Genomic DNA, 21,716 nt, shown 5'->3' on the forward strand with positions numbered 1-21,716 from the left:
GATATTAGGCCTGAAAAACCTGAAACAATGTCAAATAGCTGGTTCAATGTTGAAAAAATGTTTTGATACCGAAAAAAGTATCAGAAGGAAAAATGTTACACTTCGTCAACTTCATATCTGTGTGAAAAAAACTGCAAAACACAATGTTGTTAGATCACTCCTAGGTGCAACAGGGCAAATAAACACTACACTTTATTTATTTAGGTTGTCTGTGGACAAAAGAATGTATTTACAGACTTTGAAATTGAAAAACAACGAAGCAATTACACCTTCTAAACAATGCTGGACTCATGATTTGACTGTTGTCTTATTAGTTTCAGTGCAGAATGCACCAACTATTTGACTAACATCTAGGAAATTTGATGTAATTGAATATGACAATGAAACTAAAAGAGTCGTAGATATTTTTGATCAGATGTGTAGTGCAAATTTTAGTAGTAGAAGATGGAATTAGCAATTTTTAATAGGTACTAATGCTGCAGCAATTAATACATTTATTATATGGTCATTTTGTAATGCAGCTGGACGGAATTTAAAACAAAATAGATTTGGTTTTTTCCATAAGTTTGAAATCTAACTAGCCACATGCTTTATGGAAATAAGATTGATTACTAAATCTTTAAGGCCTCCAACAAAAATAGAATTGGTGTTACATGGAAATGGAAACCTTCCAAAATCTGAAAGAAACAAGGAAGATGTACATAATGTAAACAAAGTGACAAAAATATGCTCAAATTGTCATAATGAATGTAGAGATTTAATTGGTAATACAAGTAGATATAAAAAATTATCAATAAATCACATGTTCTTACATAATAATTTCTGCCCTTTATAAAAAAAAAATCTGAAATATCATTGTAATCCTTTATTTCATTTTTACTGATATGACAAAATTTAACTTTTTTAGAATAATATTTTCTACTTTGATTTTTTTTTAAAACATTTTCCTAATATTTCTGTAAAATAAATATTTGTGTGCAGTCATTGTTTTTGTTATAAAATTTACTATTTTTCTTTTTAATTAATAAATTTATGGCCATTTCACAATTAAAATTTTTGAATGTTAAACAGTAATCTGACTGAATAAACTCCAATTTAAGGTAAGATATGGACATAAATAATATTCAGTGATGACAAGCTTAGTATTTTATTGAAATACATTAAAAAAAAAAAACAGTTTAGTTTCATTTTGTATAAATGAAAGTAACGTACAGTTGACCCCACATAATGGCAAGCTTGTATGATCAGCCCTGCATGTCACTGCTGTACTATTGTTCTCTGAAACATTGACACACCATGATTACTCATCTCTTAGTAGCATAAACATGGTGCAACTCTGCCATCATCACACTCCAAGCTCACCACTAATTGACGGCAACTGTATATCTTAGAAGAATCTATGTTCTAACAAGATCCCACAAAGCTCCTCTGCAGGATATATTTATTATCATTGGTAATACTTATCACACAATTTCTGTGAAACACCAACTTTTATTCCAAACACACAAACCCTTCTGCTTTGTGATAAACTGAATACCAAAGCGTTAAATGCTACTTTTTATGTTTTTGCAAAAACTGCTGTCTGGAAAGTTGTTGCATAGTTCCAAACATAACTAAAATCAATTATAGCTCAAAGCAATGATGAAAAAACTGAAGTTTTGGATACTTGCCTACCAAATCTAAATAATGAAACATTTCTGAACCTAAACTTTATTTATTTCATTGATAAAAGAACTTTATCATAGAAGCATTTTGAAAAATCTTAATTTGAATATACAGTTTATCTTACAGATTATTTTTGAAAGATTGTATTTTGGCTACTTCTGTTTAATGAATTGCATGTAAAATATATGTAATATATTATCTGTGTTATCATTAATCAGTGATATGAATAAAACTAAGATGGTGGTTTTACTAACCTTATTTCAAGTAAATAAAATAACAAGTATGTCGCATAGATTGTTTAGACATATTATTTAGAATTGCTAGTAACCACTAACGTTGTGTGAAGACAAATAATTTTGAAAGGTTACATAAGAATAACTTGTCCAATCCAAATTGGCACAGATCTAATCTAGGCAATGGTTGCCTAGCTAGCGTGAGGCTACAATATGCTACTTGTGGAAGACAGTATAATACATTTTACGGTATGTAAACAGTATAATTTATTTTTACCACTAATATTAACTCGCTTTTGAACTATGTATGTGAGATTCATGGTACAGAACATTTCAGTCTAACTTTGAAGCACTTCGCTTATCCATTTGCTCTGAAAATTTGCGTACAGGTTTGCTCCTGATGACAACAAATTTTAGCAACATTTTCAAGTCGCTAAGATGGGCTGATTAGTAAAAAAAAATGCTCCTTGAACTTATGCAACCTCATTTACATGCATATTTTTTTAGTGAAAGATAACCTACACTGTTTTGGTAAACTCACCAGGTTGGTCTAGAAGTGAACACGTTCCCAAATCAGTTGATTTGGAAGTCGAGAGTTCCAGTGTTCAAGTCCTAGTAAAGGCAATTACTTTTATATGGATCTAGACATTTGATCATGATTACTGGTGTCTTTTGGGTTTTAATTAACCACACATCTCAGAAATGATCGACCTGAGATTGTACAACACTACACTCATACATATCATCTTCTGAAGTAATACTTGAACGGTAATACCTGGAGGCTAAACAGGAAAAAGAAAAAAAGAAACCTGTTTCGTTAAGTTTGTGTCTAAAATTCACAACCGAAGTTTTGGGAAAATTAAATACTTTTTAAACGGATCCAAATTTCGGACGAAAATCTCGAAAACGGCCGGTCCTAGCTCTCTGAAGAATTTTTTCGACCACTATGAACGATAACCCCAACCCGTGATAATATTTTTAAGTTCCCGCGTAGCGCCGTTCGGAGATTGGAGAGGGGGTGCCTATCTCGGCAACCGCTCATCCGATTTTCACGATTCAAATGGGATGTGGTATCAGCAGGTCGAGCGCTAACTGTTTAACACATCGGGTACACTCTTGATCGACCGTATCTTGGTTATCCGGAAATTAAATCGTTTAACCGTATGTTTTGATTGCACTCGCCCAACGTAAAACGTACCGATCCGATCTTTCACTAAATACTCTCAAAATTGTGTGCTAGCGCAGCTGTAAAGTATAAACTTATGAAGACTAAAAAGTAGAAAATAAAAAATATGTAAAAAAAATAAATTAAATTCCACTTAAATAAAACACACTGAGATAAAAAATAATTTTAGGACGGTATGTCAGAATGAATTTGACAAACAAGCTTTAATGCTAATATATAGGATTATGTGAAAGTCATAGCTACAAATTAAAAATTTGATGTTTTTTCCAATTTTTTCATATGCGTGATGAATGGCCTAAAGAGTGGGGTAGCGATTTAATTTTTGGATAACCAAGATCCGGTCGATGAAGAGTGTACCCGATGTGTTAAGCAGTTAGCGCTCGACCTGGCGATACACACGCCGTTTGAGTGGTGAAAATCGGATGAGCGGTTGCCGAGATATTACGGTGTAATAGGTTACGAAGTAACCTATGTAATAGATCATTATTAGGAACTAACATACCTGTAATAATCTTCACAGTAAATGTTGAAAATGGCCTCTACCAACAGATAATAAACACTTGTGTGCACGGTTTAACAAGTTCAGGTATATCTATGACAATTCCACAACGTTATTACTACTAATGCATGCCCTTCAGTTCATCAATTGTGTGTGGATTGTTTTGATGCACTCGTCCTTTCAACATTCCTCATAAATAAGTCACATGCTGACAAATCTGGTGACCACAGGAGCTATAAGCTTCTACTAACTACTTGCTCAGCAATAAACAAACATTCATGAACATTAGCAAGTGACCTCTCAGGTCACGCCATCCTGCTGAAAAAAGCAGTACTCGCATTCTTCTTCTGTCAGCTGTTGAGCAAAGACATCCAAAATGTTTGGATAGACATCTGTGTTGACTGTGAAGATGAAAAATATTGGGTCAATAACACATGGCTAGCACAGCCCATCACACACCTATCTTCTGGACATGAAAGGGTACTTTGTGTATTAGGTGCAGATTTTTGAGCCCAATACCTGCTTTTTTAGGCATTTACATATCTTGATAAATAAACCATCATCAATTATCATGTCGATATGATATTGATATAATACTCAGTTTATTATTTAAATTCAAGGCTGTAAGGCAACATAATCATGTTAATTTTAGTTATTCTGCAATTAAAATCAGTGCCGTGGCCAAAGTTTGGAACAAAATATTTTACCGCCTTGAACTACGTCAAAGATTATATGCCGAGAAAGCAATAAGTGACGTTTTATTTGAAGGTGAGATTGATAATTTGAAAAAAATATTCGGTAAAAATTAACGAGCCGGCCACATCAATTACGTGTAATACGAAGCTACTTGGTCATCACCATCTGCAGCAATATCTACCGTTGTTAGTTCTCTTTCCCTCATCGGCAACGCAAGGCAAGATGAAAATATTACCGTTTTATTTTCTTCGTGTACTGAGTTCAATTAATTTTTTTAAATTGAAATTTGTTCTTATTAATTATTCACAAACTACAAACATTTACTTACATAAAATTAACTTTTTTACGTTTTTTACAATTTAAATTGATTCATTACTTATATTTTATCTTTTGAATGACTTACATTTGTAGCTGTGTAGTTCATAAATTAATGATTCCCATGTTTAGGATTGCAGAACAAACGATGGTGGTATAAGAGCTGAAAATTTTAAATCTTCGAAATATCTTCCACTAGGAAGTTAATGCTAATCTTTTATGTATGCCTAAACTGTTTCATTGCGAAATAATATTGGCGTAAAAATGTTTTCACTCATTCGCAAGAAATTACGGTAGTCTTCCTTTTCATTTGTTACTTGAATTTCACGCAATAAGCGAATGTGAGAATATTCATCTCGCTTTTTTAGACGGTCTTTAACACAACGTTTACGTTTAACTGATTCTTTAGTCGCTGGTGCTATTAATATCGTTAAACAAATTTTATCACCTATGACCGCAAACCAAAATTAAACAGAACACTACTGCAGAAAGTAGTAAATATAAATATTCTCGGCATTATTGATCGTTTAATGTGTAGCAAGTGTAGAAACTGTATTGATTGTGTAAGCTCCCCTTGAGGTTCAAATACTAGTAAAGGTTTTTTTACAGATTTGAATACTAGATCGTGGATACCGGTGTTTTTTGGTGGTTGGGGTTTAGTTAACTACACTTCTCAGAAGTGGTTGACCTGAGACACATTATTCACATTCATAAACATCATCCTCTGAAGTAAATATTACGGTGTTTCCGTAGGCTAAACAGAAAAAAAATTGCCTGAAATAATAGTTACTATGTTCGTTGTTAGAGGTAGTAGTAGTACCATCAAATGCACATTGCTTATAAGCTGACTTTTAGTGGTGTAGGATAGTTTATGCGAGTGTAGTACTTTGGAATGCGTTTATAAGTTCGTTCTGTAAGTTCTATTAAATATAAAATGTTGTTACGGCCTTTTCTTCAGAATATTAAGACAATTGCCAATTCTACTCTTCCTAGTCGTGCGGCGTTATTTTATAATCAGGTAAAGAGTTGGGTATTATGCATTTGTATTTATAGGTTAAGTTGAAATGTATATTTTCATAAATTAATTTTGTTTTGATAATATCTCAGTTTAGTGCATGCTTATAACTGCTTGTTTTGGGCGTGTTAAAAATAATGTAATTGTCAAAATTTTTTCAATGTGTGTTTTCAACATTTTCTTCTTGTGTGGAGTAATTATCTAGTTTTGCATATTTGTAAAGCTTATTTTTCGTAAAAGATGAACTAAGGTAATATGTTCATTAATAATTTTAGGACTAAAAATACAGCTGATGTTAAGCAATAAACTGGTAAAAGTCTATGTGTGATGTATTGTCAGGTAAAACTTTGTCAATTATTGCCACAATTTGCGTTCTAACCAGCACCCAAAAGGTCAAAGCCTATGATGATAATCATACGTTTTAGGTTTAAAAATTCAAAAATTTTCAGTCTGAGATTAAAGTAGACCATCTGATGCTATGGTTACGTTGATTATATAACACCTGTTGTGAGATAGATTTACATACATATTGAATTTGAACTACATATTTTTATGTTCAAAATCCTTTTGGTCATGGAAAATTTACATAAATTATCATATCTCCTTGATTTATGCGTTTTGTTCTCATATCATACTAGAATAGAAATGTTATAACAGAGAAGAAAAAGATTTTAATAAAACTTGCTGCATGATCTTGTTAAAAAATAGTTTTACAGGATTCACTTGTATTCACAGAATGCTGATTCTTTATAATGTCCTTGTGTCATATATTCAATATGTTACAATACATTAATGTAATTTCAATTCTCTCAATAATTCCCCTATGGTGGGTTGTAACACCTATGACCAAACTATTCACCTAAGGCTCCTATCTGTTTCAGTTTTCTAACAAGGCCAATGATATGAGATAATATAAGAAAGTTCCATGATATTACTTTACAGTGAAGCTAATTAGAACAGTTTAGTTAAACTAATTGATAATTAACTTATTTTCAGTCATGAGTTAGGCAGTTAGTGATGTTGATAAATTTCATTTATAAACTTGAATTTTTTTTTGATTTTGATAAGTCAAAAGAATATTCTTCTTCATGAAATGAAGGTTTGTGAGTGAATTTTTTAATCCCAGTAGAGTGTCATTATAAACCTATGATCATTTCTTGCAGTAACTACCAACAAAATTTTTGAAAATTTAGAAAAAATTTGAGAATGTTTTCACAAGGATGTTGCCAAGCAATCCACAAACTTTGTGACAGAGTTGGAGGTAGCTATAGGGTTTACCAAGAAAATCCTAACTAAAAACTTGGTAATTTTGAGTAATTCTTGGCAATACTTAACATAATCTCATTGAAAACTTGGTTGAATTTATGTTTAAATGTAAGTATAGTCAATATAAAGAGATAGATAGTCAATACCACATGTTCTGTGCTATTAGTCATGTGTACGACAGATCACCTTACGAAGAGTACCATCAGTTATCTTCAAACAGCTGACTCAAGAGTTCGACTGTGATAATCATTAAGGTTAGTTTATTTGTCTCTCCACAAAACTAATCTTAACTTAAGGTCTCACTGTAACCTTTCTCCACAGAATGGATTAGCATCTAATAGGCTTGATAATGCACAAAACTGATAGCTAATTGATTAGAGTACTGGTAATGTGGTGTGGACTTTGACTTTACCAATGGGTCATCTACTCTCCAAACCTCTTTTCCAACATTTAGATCTTTCTTCCTAATTCTAAGTATATCTACTTTGGTATATTAAAGTTAGAACAAAACTGATCAAGGAATTGCTTAGAATTGCTGATGGAGAAACAATAATTGTCTTTAGAACTAAGTAAATTTAAATAGGAAAATTCCAGTCATTAATGAATTACGCTCTTTGTCAATGCTGCACAGTGTTCTCATATTTTCAGGCGTACCTTTATTTATCATTAAATTTGATGGTACTGTAATAAGGTAGTCAGTCTTATGTTATGTACGATATTACTATTAACTGTACCAGTCATGTATTATTTCTATACAAAGTCCTTCAGAAAGGATGACTATTTTTATGAATATTAGATAATTGTATTGTAAAATATATTTAATGTGTTTTATTTAGACTTCAACTAGAGAGAAAATTACATTATTTGATGAAAAATATTCAAGCTTATCAATATTAAGTTGTGTTTTTAATATACGATATTCAGTTATACCACGTCTACAGATGTCTAGTGGGACTTGTGCTGTAACAGGGAATGGACTTGTATTCGTTTGATTAAATTTTTTTTTTCTTTTAATGATGTAGGTTAATGTTTACTGACAATTACCTTGCAGGGCAGAATAATTTTTAATGGATCGAATTTTGTTACTCTTGAATACAATAATAGACTGTTATTAATCATATATAGTGATATCTAATATTATATTTAAAAAATGTACACAATAGGCTCAGGCAGACAGTTCATTAATAAATAGCATTAATTTAGTACTGTACACAGTATATATAGATGTATGTTTGTATATAATGAAAATAAAATTACTTTAAACTTTACATTTAACAGAAACATGTTTTATGTTTTCAGGAATCATACTTTGAATTTGCAACTTGAAAAAATCTCTTTGACTATAGTTTTTAAATTCCAGTAACTCTACAAAAGTACTGCAATTTCTAAAATCCCTGTTCATTGAGGGTTTTTTTGTAAAATTTACCTAGTAAAAATTAACACTTTGTATTGAATTTCGTTGCAGTACTTTCACTGAATTGATGTTTTGTGTATTTAATTTTTTCTCTAAAGTTATTCAAAATCAAATTTGTAATGTAGAAAAAGGGGTACTTACATATTAGTGCCACCGCAGCTACAGCTGCTGTTTAGGTTATGTTGGCTTCGTGTGCTGACAAATCGTACGTATATCAAAATAACCTAACTAAATATAACCTATGCTCGCTTCGCTTGCTAACCTCTTACGTATTAACGCCACCGCAGCTACAGCTTTATTTAAAAACAAAGTAGTCAATCTGATTTCGGTGGATTAACATTAATTGGATTTCGGTGCTATAACATTAAGGTTATATTATTAATAAGTTTTATATATTATGCATATTTAATGTTAATTATAAGAGTTTAGCGAGCGTAGGTTATATTTAGTTAGGTTAAACTATAGGTCAACATAACCTAAACAGCAGCTGTAGCTGCGGTGGCATTAATACGTAAGTACCGAAAAAGGTGTCTTGTAGAATATGCATGTTTTCATGAGAACATTAAGATAACATAATTTAGCCATGGAGCATCGTATTGTTATTTTTCTTTAAAATCAGTTTAATTTTACAAGAAAATTTTTAATTATGTTTAATTTTTTGTTTATAGAAAAGTCATTACTCAGCTTATGGAGCGAGTAAACCAGAAGGAGATCCTAAACAATATACAGATTATGAAATAATTAAAAATCCTGATGAATGGAAGTACGTTGAACGTCTTCTACCAATATCCCTTATTCCTGAACCACCTTTGAAAGAGAATTACCCATCTGGTTGGAAACCAGCCACTGGTATGTATGTTGGCTATAGTTTTTAGATTTGTCCTAGTTATTAATTTTCTGTTATAAATGAACCTTTAATAATTTTTGGGGAAAGGAATTGCATTGCTTGCAGTCAGTTTTGGTGCTGAAATGCTGTTACATAGATGTACCAGCTACATTATTGAAAAAGTACTTTTAAATATAAAACATATTTTTTAATATATTAAAGTACTTTTAAATATAATAAATTTGTATTTTTGGTTTGAATGCTGCTTGTGTTATTTATTTCAGTCATTTTGGTTTCAATTAATGGCACTGTCTCATGAATTGTTTATTTGAGAATGGATAAGAACTGTTGTTAATTTGTAATTCAGCTTCAGTATTGGAGCTGTGTTGTTTAGAAATAAATACAACTTATCTTAGGATAATCATGATTTCATTTTAAATAATACTTACTTTTGAATAACTGTTATTCAGTCTTGAAGGAGTGTAAATTTTACCGGAATAAAGAGTAGATATGTTGCTAGAAAACAACTTCACTAAAGATGTCTGTGAATATGTGAGTTGGATTAGTTGTTAAATGTTTGTGCTTTATTATTTATTTTATTGAAATAATCAATGAAGGGAGCGAGTGATTATTCCATATTTAATCAGTGGTAATATTATATTTAAAATAACTTGTAAGGGTCTTTTGTTCCTGTGCATCAGATTCATTTCTTTTAATAGATGACCACAATCTTCATAATATTATTTTATTTAAACTGTTTTCCTGGTTTTCAAGTGATAGAAAAAATTCCACGTTATTTAGCACTGAAGTTTGGAACATTCAGTATTGATCTTATGCTTCTTTACAATCATTTTCTGTAGATTTATTCTCTCATCAAAGAACCTGTGAACAGTTTTTCTCATATTAATTACTGGATTAACTTTTATTACATTTGAGTTATACAAAGATACTTTTTGCTGTCATTTGTTCACACCCAAAACTCTATTTATGGTTTTCACCAAAAGAGCTGTATTAATTTAATTTGAATACGTTGTTCTTCATATTAAGGTTTAGCCCATATTAATGTCTAATAAAATGCTTTTCCTTAGTCTAAAAGTGTAACTAGTTTAACATATGAGTGCTAGCAATTAAAGGTCTTATACTTCTGGCTATTTTTTTAGTGATATTAGAGCTTTGTAAAATCTTTTACTTAGAAGTTTAGTATTACCACTCAGAAGTATGATATTTACGTAGACATTTTCTGTTTACGTAGAAAAGTATAATATTACTTCTTGCTACGTGCATCCAACATCATTCAAGCTGTCGACATCGACAGCTTGGTGAATCTTGTACATTTCGCAGACATTTTTAGAAGTTTATGCACTTTCAAATAATGTCAGTCCATGTTCCAGTTTGATCCAAGACCATTAGATATTCAATCAGATCTCGCTTTACTTTGTTATCCTTGCTGTAACTGCATTCGAAGATTATATGTTTAATTGTTTCCACAGCATCACCACATCTTTCACGTATTGGAAATTCAGTCAGATGAAACTTGTATAAATGTTGTTGTATAATTATGACCAGTTGTGATTCTGGTCGTGAACATCTGCACTTTTCTTGTCATTACCTTGTAAACCATCAGATTGTTTCATTCCTTCTTTATGTTATAGAGTGTTCTGGCCTTCAAGGAGGATTTCCACCTTTCCACCCAAAGTATTTTTTGAAGATTCTCTTCTGCCTTGGTTCAAACCCATTGTCATTATTTCCATCTTCTCTGGCTTAGGTACTAGGGTTGATGCGATTGCAGCTAATTTATCTGCCATCTCATTGCCTGCTACACCATAGTGTCCTGGAATCCACTGGAAGCTTATATCTTTTATTTGTTTTGTGAAGCAGGTCATATATCTCCTTAATATAGCAGAAAAAAGGTGAAGGCTTATAATTAGAGATTGTGCACAGGGATGTTTTCGAGTTGGTCAAAATGCATATGTCACCCTGATGCAGATCACAGCATATCTGCAGCGCTGTGAGTACAGCCGTTAATTCAGTTTCAAGACTAGATGAAGACAAAAAAGGGACCAAATATTGCATATTTAGGTGTGGAATGTAAACCCCAGACCCTAAGAGACAGTTATCAGCCCTAAATGAGCCATCTGTGTAAATGTGAAGAAAATATTTAATTGTTGATTTTATCATTTCTATAGAGCTTTGTGTTAATAATTCAGTGTTCTCTTCCTTTGTTAGTTAGTCTGAAAGCTCATTGTTGGTGTTAGGTCTAGTCCAGGACCACGGAGGGGTAGTATTTGCTGGCGGAATATTCTCTAGATCTGTGCTAATGAGTTTCTTCATAAGTACATCCAGGGAGAAGCAAAAGGACTCTACATGCCCCTCCATTAGGTCGAAGTTATCTCATGGGGTGAGTGTGTGGGTACGTCTTGTTGCTCAGGAATTTTGTCCAGGTTTATCTTTTAATGAACGTCAATGGTTCAATATTGAGTTTGATCAGCAATGCTTCAATGGAAGTAGTCTTGGGGCATTGAAAGCAGTAAGGTCTCATGTCTGAATTTTACAGTGTCTAGTGGTTATCTGCGCACTGCCCCCACACCTCGCAGCCGTAAGTGATTTTGGGTCTTATATATTGTATGTACAGTTGTCTCATACTTTCTGTGTCACCACCCCATGATTTCCTGGTTACCGATTTCAATAGATTAAGTCTGCCAAATATCTGTTCCAGCACGGTTTCCACATGTCTCTTCCAGAGGAGTTTTTTGTCCATAGTTATAACTAAAATTCTTGGATTGCTATTATATCTCATTTTTATATCATTTAGCATTAGAGTTGTACAGAAATTTTTTAGCTTATATTTTTTTGTAAACACTAAATACTCTGACTTTGACGTTGATATCTTGAATTGCCACTTGCCAGCCCATGAACAAACCCTGTCTATGGCATTTTGCATTGTTGCCACCACTACACATTCCTTTTTTATTCCTTATTATTTATTCCTTAACGCAGAATATAATGACATCTGCATAAAATGACAGATTGGTATCCAAAGGGAAACTTGATTCCAGGTCATGCAACGGTATATTGAAAAGAGTCGGATTAAGCCCTGAACCTTGTGGTGTGCCGTTATTGATAATGCAGCTTTCAGAATTGTACTAGTTTATTTTTACCTTAAAGAATCTGTTATTCTGAAATGAGTGTAGGAACTGCAATAGTTTGCCTCATATGCCAATTTTTGCATACTGCAGTATTAAAGCGGTTGGTGAGACTATCAAAGGCAGCTTCAAAGTCGATCATTGCATCAATTGTCACTCTTTTGTTTGTTTATGCAGGCTTTGTCCAGTACTTGTTTCCTTGTCTTCTTAACGTGATATGTGATCATATAACGATTTATTGATTTGTTTGCATGCATTAAGTATTAATGCTTATTGTACATTATATTTTATTATTGTTGTTGTTACAGCTAAAGCTGAAGATTATCCATACTTTGTGGAAAGAACAAAAAACCATTTAGTGCCAGTTTATTTAAAAATTGACAAAAGAGGTACAAGGAGATTAACTAAAGTAAGACGTATATCTGGTGATATATGGCATTTAAAAGAACTGTTGGTAAAATATTTGGAGCATGTCAATAAAAAACCGGTTGGTGTAAGGGTGGATGAAATATCTGGTGTTATTACTTTTAGAGGTGATTATTGTTCTGATGTTAAAGAATGGTTATTAAAAAAAGGGTTGTAATTTATTTTAATTTAAACCAAAATTTATGTAAAATGTAGTGTTTTTCTTTATTTTATTTCAAATTAACATTTGTAAGTAAATCTTATGTAATTGTGTATGTTTATTTTTTTTTTGTAATTTCACTTTGTTTTGAAGTCTAGATTAATAGTGGTGCATAAAATGTCAGAATTACAAAAAAAATATGTATAAACTTGTTGAAATTTGGTTAAATTTGAAAAAAAAATTGAAATTAGATTTTTTAAAATCATTTTACAAGCCTTTATGCTTTAATGGGACACCCTATCTAATGAAAAGTGGTGCAAAAATCAGTTGCTTTGGAAAATTGTACAAAAAGGTGTTATGGGAACTACAGTAATATGAAATTTTTAACAAATAAAGTACAACTATTCTAATTTGGGTTGGAGTGCCAAGGGTCCCCCACCAGATTTGTGTGCTGAAGACTACACTAAAATTTAAGTGACATTGTAACAGCTTAAGAATTATGTTTTCTTTATTCAAATGAGATGAGAGTATATACAGAATTGAATATTAGTTTGTGATAAGTGGTTTTAGTTGAAATCTAGATCTGTAAGTGATTAGATATTTTAAAAATAGCCAACTTATTTCTAAGATGAACAATATTTAGGTGTATAAAAATTGAAAAAACTGCAAAGGAATTAAATCGTAACCAATGTTTCTGCATTTTCAATCCTCTTCAGGTTTGATACAGTATCTTTCACTAGAATTTAAAATAATGTATTACTGATTACATTTCGTTGATGCAGATAGATAATGGAGAGCGCATCCTTATGAATTACAAGATGGCATCCTTATGAATTAATCATCGTAACAGAAAGTTAAAGAATAAATCGCAACTCTGAATACAGACTGTTTAAAATTTTTATGAATAATAATAATATAGAAATAATTGTTACAGTCTTATAAAAAAAAAAAAAGGGCTTTGGGTATGCTACGTAGAAGCACGTATTTTTTCATGCTATTTTTTACTAACCAATAATATGCTCTATAGATAATTCACCATGTAAAGGTTCATTAGAGCCTTCTACATTATATGCTATGTAGTGTAGCAGTAAACACTTTGTAAAGGTATAATAATGTAACAGCTTAAGAATTTGGTCTCTAACATCTATATTATCACCAAGACCATTATTATATTACATGGAGATGTAATATAAACATCTGAGATTTCAACTGAGGTTTTCTCTGCCTACGATTAATGGTTTTTGGGACATTTCATCTGTCTTTCTATTTTAGAAGGGTATTATACAGTAATATATAATTTTTTTTGTCAGTACATTTTTATTTCCTTTTATGAAGTAAAGGAGTATTGTGATTGTGAAAAATGTAGGTTTTCAGATTTCAGTGTAAATATGCATTTTGACCATCCCTGAATCCATTTTGACTAGTTTCGGCGCGACGTCTGTGCGTACGTACATATGAATTTCACATAACTCGAAAACAGTTAGCCGTAGGATGTTGAAATTTTGGATTTAGGACTGTGTAACATTTAATCACGCACCTCCCCTTTTGATTGCAATCAAATGAACCAAAAGTTTCCAAAAAAAGCCCAAAATCCAACAGTTTTGGATTTTTTCTTAACTGCAGTAATAAGTCCTTATTGAGAGCTCTTCAATGATATATCGTAGGTGGTACTTATTTTCATTGGTTCCAGAGTTATAGCCAAATATAATTTTAATTAATAAAATATTTGGATCTTAAAAGGGGAAGGCACATCGATTTATATTGATTTATTAATATTATTAACTTCAGATTGTAAAAAAAAGTTTTACAGTAAATAATAATTTAATAATAAATAATAAAAAATATCAGAAGTTATTAATGAAATAAAATTACTTTTCATTTAAAAAAATTTGTATATGTAATTTAATAGACTTCCTTTACAAGGAAGTCACGTGGTGCCCACATCAGATTTTTTCTAAAGGAACATTTCTTGTATAAAAGAGGTGCTGTTACTAAATGAAACAGAAAGCCGTTGAAACTGGGTACAGGCATTTCCAAAATTATACTACTAAACACATAGAATTAAATAGAAATAAAATTAATTGTAGATATTTATTTTAAAAATTTTAATATAAATAACGCTGTAAAATTTATAAATATATTTTACAACAAAACAAATAAATAAATTCATAACACATAACTAAACATAATATCTAAATAAAAATGTAGTATCACATTAAGTTAATATTACAATGAAAACAAAACAAAGAAATAAAAAAAATTGCTACCAAAACAGTGTTACATAAACAATCACATGAGGACTATAAATAACATTAATTGTAATTAAATTAAAACAAAGATTTAACAAATTTTCTTATTGGTACAGCAAACTGAAACTTCAGTAAAAGATATAAAGAATATTTATAAATAAAATTCGATTAATAAATTTTAATAATGAAAATAATAAAGTCATGAATTTGGAATCCTAGATAAATAATTTAAAATGTATAAAATTAAATTTATGTAAATTTTAAATAATTATAAAATATATTCATTTAGACTTGTTTAAATATTGTATGAATTACAGTTCACAAGTTGATAATTACATGAATGAATCAATAATGTGGTTTATGGGAACCTCATCTCCAATTATGATGAAACTTGAAATTTTTGTTATTAGGTAAAAAGAGAGCAATACAAGTAGTGAAACTGGTCATCTCAAACATATATTATTATTATTATTATTATTATTATTATTATTGGTTATCTATATAATTTTCTGGAAATTATGTAAAACTCCTGCCTCATCTCAAATTTAGAATTTACTAATTATTATATTTACCTATTAAATTTAAATATGCATTATGTAATATCAAAATAAAATGTAATAATACAAGTCAGTAACAAGTAAAATTCAAGTCAGAAAAATTCAGGTGAAAAATAATCATTATAAAATGAGTGTAATGACAGTGAACATAGAGCCGAAAGTGACTGATTACGATTACTGTCATCTAAATAGTCACATTCAATCACTTTTGGCCCTACATTCACCGTTAAGAAAAGAAGAGGTTAATATCAGTACAATGATCAATATTTGTTGTTTTAATGAAAAAAATATTTAAATCAAATGAACCAAATATTTTATAAATGTTATTGAACTCTGTGCATGCATATGTTGCAAATAAACAGCATGCTTTTAACTGTGAGTTATATTTTGGTGCAAATTACTTTAGTTTTGTACTTTTTATTGTTTAGATATTTTATTAATTATTATTTTATAAAAATTATGGTAGACATATTTTTAAGAAACAGCTGACTATTGAATTCAAAGATGAAATTTTACTAATTCTGATATTAGACAATATGTATGATCATTTTGTTGATGTAATGAAGGTTGGGTAATTTTTTTTTTAAATTTAAATTAAATTTAATATTTTTCTTTGAGTCTATTTTTCAGTAGGTTTCAAAATGTTTTAGCAATTAGATGTATTAATTGAACAACAGCTGATGCATTTTATATAGTGCACTCAAAATATGTAAGTAAAAATTAAAACATTTAATCATTATTAAAGGTAACTCAATATTATTTTTTTAGCTACACTGCATGATAAAACCAAGCTTGCAATGTGCAGGAAAACTTCCCTCAATATGATGCATTGTTTATGTTTCTTTTTTATTAATATCATCTAACTGGCATTCTAAAATATTATCAGTTTTAACAATATTTGTTTTTATACAATTGTTAATAAATTTACCAATAACATTTTCTAATATTGCACCTAATCGGTCTTTTTTAAAGACTTCGACACCTCCCTCTTCTTCGCTATGTGTCCTGTAAAAATTATTTTTAAGAATTTTAGAAAAAAATCAGGTCTATAGTCAGTCATATTGGTATAAAAGAATTATTAAATAGAATACAATATAAAAAATGGTGGTAAAACTTTTAATTCATCTACAAACATGCAATCAATCACATTAACATACTAATTAGAAAATTTCTCAGATCAAAAATCATAATTCTTGATATCAATACCCATGAAAAAGGTAGAAATTTTAAAAATTTTATAAGAATTGTATGTTTTCCATTACTGTTAACTTAGCTACTTATTTTTACTGAATTAGAATCAAACAACTTTTATGAGTAACATCTTTTTAACTAAACGAGTAATCACTACTAGAGGTAACAAAGTGTAAACATAAAAAATGCTGTTTTTATAAAAAAAAGACTGATGGGATAAAACTGCAAAGGATGATGAATAATGTAATAAATATAGCATAAGCTGAATAATTAGCAAATATTCTGGGAATGAAAGATTATCAAGTAACAAAATAATTAGGGACTAGTTAAAAAAATATCTTTTTTTAATAATAATTGAAGTAAATTAAATATTATTATTATTATGTTTTATCTCACATTTTAGTCATCAAAGTTAACCCTATTTGGGAATTTTGTAACCTGTAGGCAGCCTAATGTAAGTGTTTACAAGAGGACTGGTAAAATAAGATGTTTTTTAAAGATGCTAATACAAAAATAAAAATTATAGCTAGATTTTAATAAATATATACTATACACAAATATATGTACATTTTAATTCCTCATATTCATGAGAGACAAAATAATGGATTTTAACTATAAAATCCTGCATCCTGAGCAAGAAGGTAAACTACTCCAATATATTCTAATGGGAAGACTATCCTTTTTCACTACTTATTTCTTCATCCTTAATCCTTTCTTCCCCATTATAAGTTCTACGGATGTAGAACCTATTAGGCTCTTCATGGTAAGGATGCCAGTATAATCTGTTTATTCAGTGTAATACTGAAAAGCCAGTTTAACCTGGGTGGCTGTTTGTGTGTGGGGGGGGGGGAGCCCCTTGTTGACCAACTCAAGAGACTTTTAGTGGCACAAAAGGCCTAACTGGTTAAGTGCATATCAAGTAAAGCTGGGTTTCCTTATCTCCCTTCCAATAACATGTTTTTAAATTAATAAAAAGTAAATAAAATTAAAAAAACTGCATAATAACTTAAATGACATTACCAGTCGCTGTCATTGTCTTTGGAATAAGTAGATGCCTGCCATATTTGTAATAAATTATCCAGAGTTACATTACGACATCTGTGCCAATATCCTTGCTGATTTTCATCGATCCAAAATTCTTCTTCAAAATGAATCTCATCTACATTTAGGTTATCTATCTGAAAACAATTTAATTGTATTTAGCTATAATAAATATATCTTGAAACTTTTTTTGAGAAATTGATCATTTACACTTGACCCAACATAGCAGTTGTCCAATAGTGATCTACTCCAGTCTTAAATTTTAAATGCGACTCCTCAATAGAAACCAATTAATATAGATACTTAGAACATTCAGTATGCAAAAGATAAAAAATATTTTTTTTGGAATCATTTTAACAATACTATCTTTCCAAGAACAAATAACAAAAAATATTATACAATTCTATTCACTTTGTAAACCTTCTAATGATTCTAAAACAGTTGTGTTTCATGGAATAAAATTTCCAATTATAGGAAGTTCATGTAACTAGAAATGGAACTGTTTTTAATTTACAGAAGACAAATGTTAAAAATTTTAGATACGTGGCAATAATGTTGCTTAACTCTTTGGACATCTACATAAAGCTTAAAATCAAACTTATATGCTAGTGATTAACAAAAAAACTATTTTTAAATTATTATTTTCATTTTTTTTTGTTCTAAAGGATATTTATTCTTTGATCGTGATTATTATAAAAAATGTTCGTGACTAATGTTTTAAACCAATTTTTTACAACTTTAACACAATAGTATTGCATCCTAATGTATCAGAAAATACACTTAAAAAGTATATAATATGATAATATTTTGGACTGTTCAAACGAAAAACTGCTTTTTAAAAGAATTAAAATATTAAACACATATGATGAATATTAACAATGCACCTTAATAATAGCAAAAAAGAAAAATATTACAGTTAATTTGTTAAAATTTAAAAACACAGAAAAACTGCTATTACGAGTATTTTAGATTTTGGGTGTTTATTTTCAACATATTAATAAAAAACATGAATGAATAAAATTTTAATTCGGTGCAACATCTTTTGAGTTGCAGAACAACCTCATTCGCAGGATAACAATAGTAAATGATCTATTTTGAATCTGGCTACACTGATTATGCAAAAGGAATTAAAGGTAATTTTTTTTTACAATTTATGCATGTTCTGGATTTAGTAAATAAAATAAGAGGAGCATTCACATACTTTTTATAGTGACTTGTTTTATGAAAATTAAAACGAGAACAAATTCGGTGAAATGACTGAATTTTTGTTTGATCATTTCAATGAAAAAAGATACAATTATTTCACCTACTGAAATCATTTCAGTAAGTGAAATATTCCCAAATTTTTATTAAGTCTGGGAATACATTTTCTTTGTGTCAAATACTGTGCTCACACATTTATATCAAAACTGTAAACTTTATACTATCATTTCTGCTCTGTAGTTATATTTAAAGTCACTATGTAGTAAAATCTTATAGAACTTTTCAGCTCAAAACTGATACTTCGTACTATTGGTTGTATGCACCCTTCAGAGCTTTTATATAATTGATGTTTGAATCAAAACTGGTACTTGATGTATGATGAAAATATACCTAACAGCAAAGGAAATTAATATTTCTAAATTTCATTGGCTAGGTGTAGGAAACAATATATTAATAAAGGAAAAAAACAAGTTAGTTAACTGCATACATTGTACTTAAAATATTATGAAATACATAAACATGCTCAATAAGAATACACTAAATAAATAAGTTATAATTCAAATTCAACACATTTTTTGACGATCAGAAAACTGCATCAGCACTGATGTTGACTACAAGAGCAACTGATAATATGATACAAATTTTGATAATGTTATATGTTTATTAATTTGGTTCGATTTAAGAGTTTCAATTAATCTTTATTGCTGACCATGATCCAACCATAGCAAATATAACCAAACTGTCCGCAGAATTTTTGAAGAAGTGGATGATGGTAACTTTCATAGATAAATTCAAATTAAACAATCTCATTCTGTTCTTAATTGAATAAAAATTCATTTGGAAGATACCAGAAATGTTGCAATATACAAACCAAGAAAAAAGCAGTAGAAAGATATATGAAGCAGTGACCAATAACCCAAACTATGAAAAGAAATTATGTTTTTATCTGTTAGATTATTTCAGCAATATTTTCACCAACCAATATATAATTGTGAAGATGGTAATTTTTAGAAAAGTGATAATTTTTTGCATTTTTATTTTGCAAATTTATCCTTAGTAAACAGTCTACTTGTATGTAATATTTAAAAAAAAAATGAAGCTAGTTTGTATCAGAATAATATAGTAAATAAATGGCAAAAAAATTAGTTCCAAAAAGTCAACGTGAAAAATAAACAACACACTAAATTATTAAACTGTCATTATTTAATCACCTGTCGTAATGGCTCAGGGATAATATTCTTCCAGCTTGTTTGTAGAAGGATTCGTTGACTTCCATCTACTGGATCTGAAAATTTTAATTTCATAACTACAAAATAAAACCTAACACCCAAAAGAAGTTAATATTCAAAGTTAATGTTACCGTCTTGTAATAATGAAAAGGCATTTAGTAATTTTAATTTTGTACTTTAAATTAGTTAAGGGAATTAATACTTAAAATTTGATTAAAGACAATATTTAGCAGTTTGGCTGTCTAAGCAAAGGCATACATTGTATGTGTGTATGTTAGATGCAATAATCTTATGATTTTAAATGAGATTAACATTTGACACCATTCAGTAGTAAAAACAGTGCACCCATTTTCAAGATCAAGCACCACATGCTAAACTTGAATGGTTTCTGTCACTATGTTCATTGAGCAGAACATATTGTTGGTCATCTTAATAAACCTACCAAAATTAAAAAGATACATACAGCAAGTTTATTGTAATGACTGAAGTCTTTGCTGCCACACATTACAAAATCATTAATTTTTTTCAATAAAAACGAAATAGGTTGTCTATCCTGAGTTACAAGATCACCATAATTCATACACACAATCAAAAATTCACACAATGATTAGAATATCATAAGCCACATGGCCAGGAAAATAAATAAAATTACTCTTACCAGGTGGCATTCAATGGATAAACTTACTGGTTTTAAATTGTATTTGTGTATATAAAAGTTTACACTATTTTTAATCAATTTTTAAATCACTTAAATTTTACTTAGATAATGGAATGTAGTTTTTTTTATTTCGGATATACAATTGGTGTAAAACAGAAATTATCACAAATTTAACATCAAATCATTCAAGCAATAAAAGTACATAATTAAAACAATACATATTCTTTTTCGGTAATAACTAAACTGTTATATCCATTGTAGTTTAAAATAATGGTTTTTAGAATAGCAGAGTGAAACAATAACTTATATACATTCAATTTAAAAATTAATTATACCCCGCGTTTTTTCAACTACTCGAACGCTGGTCTTATGCGATTCGTTAATTTCAAAATGTCTGTTCAAATCTGTTTGTAAAAATATTTGAAACGGACAGCGATAAACATGAGTGTAATGATAATGATACACCATCTTTTACATTACAAATATAACCTTACTCTTGTTCGTTTTTTTGTATATCATTCAAAGTTGCACAACTCGCGAGTTAAAACAATTTAACGTAATATTTCACAGCCAACTTGATCAGCCAGGAAATTGCATTAAATGTATAATTTCAGTTACCTTGCTACTTAAATCATATTTATTACATATAATTAACTAAAAGTTTTTATTTGAGCAGTTTAGTAATTATTTACTATAGCATCGCTATAATTATAATATCAATATGAGTTATTATGATTATTACAATATGATGTGTGTGAATAATAA

At 29.7% G+C, this 21,716-nt stretch overlaps 2 protein-coding genes across 4 annotated transcripts; one reads left to right on the forward strand and one right to left on the reverse strand.

Moving 5' to 3' along the window:
- The first annotated feature begins 5,259 nt into the window (after positions 1-5,259).
- mRpL49 (mitochondrial ribosomal protein L49) lies at positions 5,260-12,938 on the forward strand. Its single transcript, XM_075377927.1, has 3 exons — positions 5,260-5,612; positions 8,958-9,138; positions 12,567-12,938. The coding sequence occupies exons 1-3, from the start codon at positions 5,529-5,531 to the stop codon at positions 12,839-12,841; spliced, it is 540 nt and encodes a 179-aa protein (XP_075234042.1). The 5' UTR covers positions 5,260-5,528; the 3' UTR covers positions 12,842-12,938.
- On the reverse strand, positions 9,847-21,499 carry LOC142331806 (uncharacterized). 3 transcript variants are annotated; one of them, XM_075377929.1, is made up of 4 exons: positions 21,287-21,499; positions 20,276-20,349; positions 17,841-17,998; positions 9,847-9,997 (listed from the first exon to the last, which is right to left on the reverse strand). In XM_075377929.1, exons 1-4 carry the CDS (start codon positions 21,417-21,419, stop codon positions 9,913-9,915), a joined length of 450 nt encoding a protein of 149 aa, XP_075234044.1. In that variant the 5' UTR covers positions 21,420-21,499; the 3' UTR covers positions 9,847-9,912. The 3 variants fall into 3 exon arrangements, with proteins under 3 accessions (XP_075234044.1, XP_075234043.1, XP_075234045.1); XM_075377928.1 differs by lacking the exon at positions 9,847-9,997 and adding an exon at positions 14,901-16,634 and having other exon boundaries at positions 21,287-21,495; XM_075377930.1 differs by lacking the exons at positions 9,847-9,997; positions 21,287-21,499 and adding exons at positions 14,901-16,634; positions 20,952-21,256.
- Between the last annotated feature and the right edge of the window lie 217 nt (positions 21,500-21,716).

Source organism: Lycorma delicatula, chromosome 10 (assembly GCF_047948215.1).
Source record: "Lycorma delicatula isolate Av1 chromosome 10, ASM4794821v1, whole genome shotgun sequence".
NCBI lineage: Eukaryota > Metazoa > Arthropoda > Insecta > Hemiptera > Fulgoridae > Lycorma > Lycorma delicatula.